Here is a 7,676-nt window from a genome sequence, read left to right on the forward strand (position 1 = left end):
TTTTGACCAATCGTTTAGTTTGACAAGTTTCGATCAATTTTGACTGCACATGACATGTTGAGTTTGTAATGATCTTCACCATGATGCAATGCACAGTTTTTTTAAGTTTATGAAGCTTTTTCTTTTCATTAAAAAAAAACCTTGAGAAATCTCAGTTTCCTGACTGGTTGAAACCGGTCTCGAAACCAAGATTTAGAACCTTAACCACGATAGGTTTACATGCATGCAAGAGATATAGAGAGGGTTCAAGAAACATATTAAAACCCTAGAATGGTGCAATGAACGTTCCAACCCAGTGGAGAAACACTTCTCCTTTTTTGAGCACCCCACATCTCCTTATCTCTTAACTGGCTTATCCTCTCCTTAGCTATAGTTTAGACTTTTCTTAAATGATTTTGATATCCAATTACTATTTCAGTTAACAGAATTCAACAGAATTTGGTTCTCCTCCTGCCATGGCGGAAGCTGGAGGATCCAACCCAGCCAAAACAAGGATGTTTGGGTCATTACAGTTCCCCCCCCCCCCTTTGAAATGACCAAACCCCGGCCCCTTAGAGGAAAGCCAGGTCCACACAATATTGGGTTTGGGTTTACAAAACTATTCAAAACAATATTTCTTGACCATATTACCCCCGACTTCGTCCACCCTATCTTTTCAATCTCCATTTCTGATCACCATGTCAACCTTGTAATGTTTTATGGAAAATTACAAGGGAGAGAGAGAGAGAGAGAGAGAGAGAGAGAGAGAGAGAGAGAGTTGTAGGGTAGGGAATGGAATTAATTTAAGTAATTAAGAAACTAATAGAGGCCATACATGATGTCCAAAGCTAGAGATGTAAGGTGAGTCTCGAACTTGACCCTGTCAAGGAGGGTGTCCTGTTCAACCAAACCCGTACCAACTGATTCAAAAAGTTCTCTTCCACAAGTCTGAAATAAATTAAAAGCATCACTCGCTTCCTTTCTCCCATCCACAAAAGAAATTGTATTGGATACTGCTGTCATAGCTGCAGGGATGTAAAATTGAATAGCCAACTCGTAAACATCATTACATGTGGTGAAGCTTCTCTTTGTTTCAGGACTCATGCTTTGTTCCTCCTTCTTAAGGATCTGTTTTACCTCTGCAAGTGTTTGAGTAGCCTTATTCTGTGTGAAGGTGAGCATTAACCAAGCAAGCGTGCTTCCGTTGGTGGCGGTAAGGCTTCGATCGTCGGATTCAAGTATTGTAACGCATAAGGAGTAATCGTCGGAGTGGTTGCAGGTTTTATGTATCAGATTAATTGAGGGTTCGTATAGGGTGTAATTGTATGCTACTACTACTACTACAAAATACTCAAAATCATCTAATTGTTGTCTGAAAGCTATTATACTTAAACCTATTACTAACCATGCAACTGACCTATTATTAAGCTTCATCTTCTTCTTCTTCTTCTTCATCTTAATTTCAACTTCATTCCAATTTATAATTTTGAGTTTACTAATGAATGGAAATTAATTATGACCTTTAATTTCCTGAGGGATTCCCTCAATGGCGGGAACCTCGTTCATTGGGTATACTCTTTTTTTTTTTTTTTAGGTCTTTTTGGGTTACACCGAGTCATAAGTGCCACACCGTGGCTATTATTAGATTCACATTCAAATTCAATGATTATGTTGTTTGTGGTCTCAATTAATCATGTTTATTTTAAATTCTAACCAAATCTCACTTATCTACTTGCGGATTATTTGAAAAAGTCAATCTTTCCTAAGATTGTTTCACTAAGTAGTGGGTGAAAGGTCTTGTGGTCAGCAATCCATTGAAAAAATTGGTGGTGGGGTATTGGGTATGTATTTATGATGAAATGTTTAATTTCAACTTCAAATTCAATCATTTATCCTCTTATATGTACATGCATCCCGCGTAATCTATGTATCCTCTTCATAATACTAGATTTTTCCTTTTTCTTTTCTGTCATATATATGACTACTCCAATCTGGTTGAGACTTGACATTTGAACAAAGCACCTTTGATCTACTTGTCCATAAAAATTCAGCTTCACGTAACCTGTCGTGCATGATTGGCCTGGGAAGCATATGGTGGAGGGGAATATGTAGATGGTTAAGAGAGGTGAGAGGGATAACGATTAGGTAGGGAAAATTATCACCTCAATTTACCTGTCCGTCAATTTCCTTAATTCCCTTTAATAGAGGGAGGTGGACCCCACCTAAGTAGTGTGTTCTGGCAAGAGGTAGGGTGGTCATTTCCACCCCCCCTATTAGATGGAATTGAGGAAATTGACGAGCTGGTAAATTGAGGGGATAAAGAGCCGTTAGGTGGACGTTAAAAATAGGTATGGACTAAATGGTTGGTTCGATGACATCAGGTGCAAAATAAACGACCACCCTGAAAATAATCGTGACTACAGCCAAATCTACCATGGCCCCCACGACCGCGAGATGAAACCCAACCTGATGAGCAGGAGCCGGGGTCACTAGAGGAGGGTGGGGGGAGACTGTTGAACGGTATTGATACCTGGGGCAGATGCAAGGGCTAGAGTGTCTGTAAGAGAGAGTTTGCGAAACGCCCGCATGCTCTCATGGTTGCGAAGAAGCTCATGAAGTTCAATATAGGAGGGAGGTTGGGGCCGATTCAAAATACCAGAGACGGCATCCGGAAGATCACCGCGAAGAGCACGAAGGACATGCAGATTAAATTCAGTAGGGTTGAGGGCATTACCGAACGCAGGCAATTCATCATAGATTGGTTTGGCACATTGGAGTAACACTTTCGTCTGGCTTTTGGCGAAGGCTAATTTTACGGATCAAGATGCAATGACATGAGCCTTGTTGTCGATGCGGAGCCATAGGCTTCATGTAGTGTAGACCAGCATTCATGGTTGGTTTCTTTGTCCAATTGTAGGGGAACTAGATTCTCGGATAGAGATGCCACAAGGAAGCTAACAAGTTGGGAGTCTTTCTTGATCCAAGTGGCGGCTTCAACAGGTTAGGTAGGACAAGGACACGATCCATCCAGGAGAGGATCGCCATGCTCGTTGGAGTAGAAAAATTAATGCTCTATGATACAATGCTAAGTCATGAAAAATATATTCATTGATCCTTAATTGTTTGTCTCTACAATGTAGAGTTATATAATAGTAGTACAAGAGATGCCCTAAGTGATGACTAGAATATTACAAATAGATTTAGAGTCCTAATTGAAATGGAAACCTATATCACAATTTAATATTTGGTGAATCCATATCACATGTGTTGCCTATTATGAGGAGATATCAATCGTAAGTGTCCATAGCGAGTTGGACTCTCAAGATCGGTTGATAATCTCGTGGGTTGCCGTCTGATAACATTGATCCCAAAAATAAAACGGGAAGTGGTTCTCAGTCAAAGAGTGCGGCCTACACTAGTGCTCCCTGTATCTATCTTTCTCCTCTCCAAAACAAGGGGTAAAAGTGTCTTTTTACAAGAGGAGGAAAGTGATAGACACATGGCAATACTGGCGTAGGCCATGCTCTCGGACAGAGATCTTTTTCCCAAATAAAATAAAATAGAAAAGAAAAATTTTATGTATGGTGGGCCATGTAATTGTAATATGTCATCAAATTATACACGTGGCCTCCTATATATCTAACTGCTACAATGCCAATCCTATTATGTGGCAAGAAATATAGGAATTTGGAAAAGGTGACCACTTGGTTGTTGAGAACCATTTTTCCAAGCAGGAAAGTGAAAACATGTAATCATCAACATACTACAAGCCCAGGCCGGGAGAAACCAGCTGGTTGGAAGTTTTGTACATAAGATCACCAATTCTCGAAGCATAGAGGTATTATTAGTATCTAATGGGGGCTTAAAAGTTATTTCAAAATTTAGAAAAATGGAACCCTAGGTCCAGCCCATGTCCACCTTTAGACGGAAAAATTATGTTACGATTATGGTGAGTTATTATTGTCATAAAGGTCTTTCATTTTTCCAAATGTCATAAGGCATTTATACTGCAACTTGGACAGATGAAATGTCAATTCTGATCGTTAGATTGTGAGACCATGGTTTAAATTAGTCAACTGTCAAATTTCATAGTCTAATTCAATCAAATACCCCCATTTTATTCGCACACATCTCGTATATATCTATTCATGTGTACGGTACTCTAAGCATTAGAGTGTACTCTCCCAATTATGAGTGGGAATAAATGGGTTTGAATTAAAAAAAAATTGTGAAAATGAATGGTTCAAATTTATTTTGTAATTTTTGGAAAAAAATCACCTTCCATTGTTACATAAATAACTACCCTTATAGATAGAAAAAGAAAATTAAAATCTTAAAAATTACTATTTAAATGTTAAAGAGATCATAGCCTGCCATGTATACATGAGACAATAACAATGTTGCACATGCAGAAGTTCCATTCCTTTTCTTCTTCTTCTTCTTGTTTTTTTTTTTTTTTAATTGTTGAACAAGAAAATAAATGTGTAGAGACTTCTAGTTCTGGATAAGATGGCATCTAGGGAAGTATTAAGTTCTCCCTTACCCCCCCTCATGCTTCCTCGCGTGTTCTCCTCGCATGTGTAGAGGCCACACTCCCCCATAAGAGAAACATGCCCCCTATAAAATTTATTAAGACTGTGTTTGGTATGCATCCTAGGTTGATTTTTGGATTCTCAAACTGTTTTTATTGTTCGAGAACACAAAAATCAATCTAGAATGTATTCCAACAATGCATATCAAACGCTGCCCAAATTTATGTTTTTGGTTTTACCCAAATCACTTATTTTATTCTAACAATGAAATCAAGGTTTGAAGTACTGAGATCATTGCTATCTCTACATAATGAGAGAGAGAGAGAGAGTTGTAAAGAGGTAATTAATATTTCAGCCCAAGGGTATAGATGATGTACAAAGACAGAGAAGCAAGGTGTTGATCGAACTTGTTCTTTCCAATGATTGCGGGTTCTTTATCTAAACCCCCTGATTTAACAAGTTCTCTTCCACAAGTCTGAATTGTATTAAAAGCATCACTGCACTACAAGAAATTGGGCCTACGACGGCGTTTTTAAACGCCGCTACAAGTCCAAAAAAAGCCGTCATAGGATATAATGGCGTTTATAATTTGTGCCGTTGAAATGTCGGCGAAGGTACCGCCGTTTTTGTACAATGGCATTTTTTTAGTGTGACTGTGTATGTACCTTTTTCGCGGCGTTTTTTAATAAATGCCGGGAAAATTACTACAACGGCGTTTTTATAAGTGTCGTGATAGGTATTGAATTTCTTTTTTTTTGCGGCATTTTTCAATAAACGACGGGAAAAGTGTATTACAACGGCATTTAAAAAGTGCCGTGATAGGTGTTGAGTTTATACTTTTAGCGGCGTTTTTTTACAAACGCCGCTATATGCATTTAAAAAAAAAAAATTTATTTCTATATTCAATCCATTAACCTGTTTCAAAGATAATAGATTCATCATGTCACCTATTTTTATATCCAAACCAAATTCATATATAAAAGCAGAGATATACCTCATCAAATACCCTACCCATTTCATATTCAAGTGCATCCACAAAGATGGGATGAAATAAGAGATTTAAGTAAATATATCCAAGTCATGTTAAAGTCGATATATTTAAAAAGCAATGGATTGAAACAGAGATTAAGTGATCAATAGTCCAAATTAAACTCAAATCGACCCATTTATAAGCAATAGGTAGAAACAAGGATGGAGCAAGTAATTATCCAAATCAATAGATCGAAACAGCGTGTCCTTTTATGCACAAATTCAAAATTCATCACAGATCATCTAAAAAGAATTCGGAGTTTGAGATGCTCAAGTCTAACGATGCCTTAACACACTTGAGGGGATTGTAATCTAATAATTGATGGTATATCTCTAGAACATCACGATCAGTTATAATTGCCTCTTCTTACAAAGATGATTACTTTAACCATAGCATTTCAAGATTCCTAAATCATGTGGATGTACACGAGGAGCACGCCAAAAAGATCGTCCGGAGTAGATGCGCACGGCGAGGTAAAGTCTACATCATCAGCATTAACTTGAGCCATTTGAAGAGCTCTCTTTGCTGCCTCAACAGCCAAACCCGTCAATCTATCTTTTCCTACCAAGGCACAAGTTAAACCAAGAAATTCAATATTTTCATATGTAGACTATCATAACCTATTAAGTATCAAATAAGCTTCCCCTTACCCAAAAAAAAAGCAAGTAAGCTTCCCAATGATTGTTCACTATGTAAAACATGAAAAAGAAAAAGAAAGAGGGAAGTCTGAATGGTGGGTATCAACAGCCAGCAGATTCCCATAGTTATTTGAGATCTGAAGATTGTGAGGATGAGGCTACCTGAAAGAACTCATCTTTTAAGAATCCCAATGCAAATAGAAATCCTTTCATCCATACTTACCATCTATGCAAGCCCAATTTCCAATCCCTTTCATCATGAGAAACAAGACTCATGATATGCATTTTGTGGCACATCCAACATACCCCCAAAGATCTGAAAAACACACCCACACAAGTCACATGATCTGATTTTACAACCCCATCCCCAAAATCACCAAACACACACACACATGAGCTCGACTAACTACAATGCTTAGCAAAAGCTTCATCAATTTCATTAGAAGTAAAATCACAAATTTGTTGTCATATTACAATATAGAATTATAAAATAAAGTACAAATTATAAAAGAGCAATCTTACCGTTGTGCCGAGGCCAACCCTCTTACATTAGCATCTTCAAGTACCCAATCCAATTCTTCAAGCTTAGGAGATAACTATGACATGAATGCTACCAATTTCTCATGATCATGCTGTATTTCCTAGAAATTTACCAAACTGTTATAGTCAACTTCAGTTTCAAATTAGTTGTAATGTGGTCATCCCTTACCTGCCATTTCTTGACAAAAAAAAGTAGAGAAATCACATGCCTTGGTTGAAGAGGAAGGGAAAAAAGAAGAAAAGAAACAAAAAAAATGTCCACCACGCCTATCCATGAAGCTTTTCAAAATCCAACATAACTAATCATCCTTGTTCCTATGACTTGACCCATTCTAATGTAATTCCATTATTCATGTAGAAAGGCTGTGGGCCTTTTAGTTAAAAACATGCCATGTTTATGCATGTAGAAAGGAAAGAACTCAATCTTCACATACAGAATAATAAAGTAGAAGACAACTAGGAGGAATAGTTTCTGCTTTATATCCCCTTCTCTAATGGGACCAATTCCCCAAAGGAAACTCTAAGAAAGATGAAGAGAGATAGAGAGGTTAGGTTTAGAAGAACAAAACAGAATTTTTTTTTAGTTTCTTGATCCAAGAGCTCCAAACAATTGGATTAAAACCCTAAAGATGGAAATGGAAGAAAACATATTTAAACATTTATGGGACCCAATACCAAACCCCCCCCCCATACACCACTATTCCCAAACTGAGATATCCACTGAAATTTCTTGATTCCAAACCTCTCAAATCCAACGAATAAATAATAACTTACCATATTCTGTCAACCCACGTCAAGCTATATATCTCTTCACCATATTCATAGTTTCATTCCTGCAAGCAACACTTAGAGAGAGAGAGAGAGAGAGAAAGAGAGAGTCTACAAAAGAGGGCAATATATTACAAACCAGGTTATGTATGTACAAAAGAGAAAATCTATTAAACTTTCTCTTAAACA

The 7,676-nt window shown here is 37.5% G+C and overlaps 1 protein-coding gene across 1 annotated transcript; it reads right to left on the minus strand.

Moving 5' to 3' along the window:
* Positions 1 to 798: 798 nt before the first annotated feature.
* LOC122644698 lies at positions 799 to 1,434 on the minus strand. The gene has a single exon (XM_043838093.1). The coding sequence runs from the start codon at positions 1,432 to 1,434 to the stop codon at positions 799 to 801; it is 636 nt and encodes a 211-aa protein (XP_043694028.1).
* Between the last annotated feature and the right edge of the window lie 6,242 nt (positions 1,435 to 7,676).

This window comes from Telopea speciosissima, chromosome 11 (assembly GCF_018873765.1).
Source record: "Telopea speciosissima isolate NSW1024214 ecotype Mountain lineage chromosome 11, Tspe_v1, whole genome shotgun sequence".
Lineage (NCBI taxonomy): Eukaryota > Viridiplantae > Streptophyta > Magnoliopsida > Proteales > Proteaceae > Telopea > Telopea speciosissima.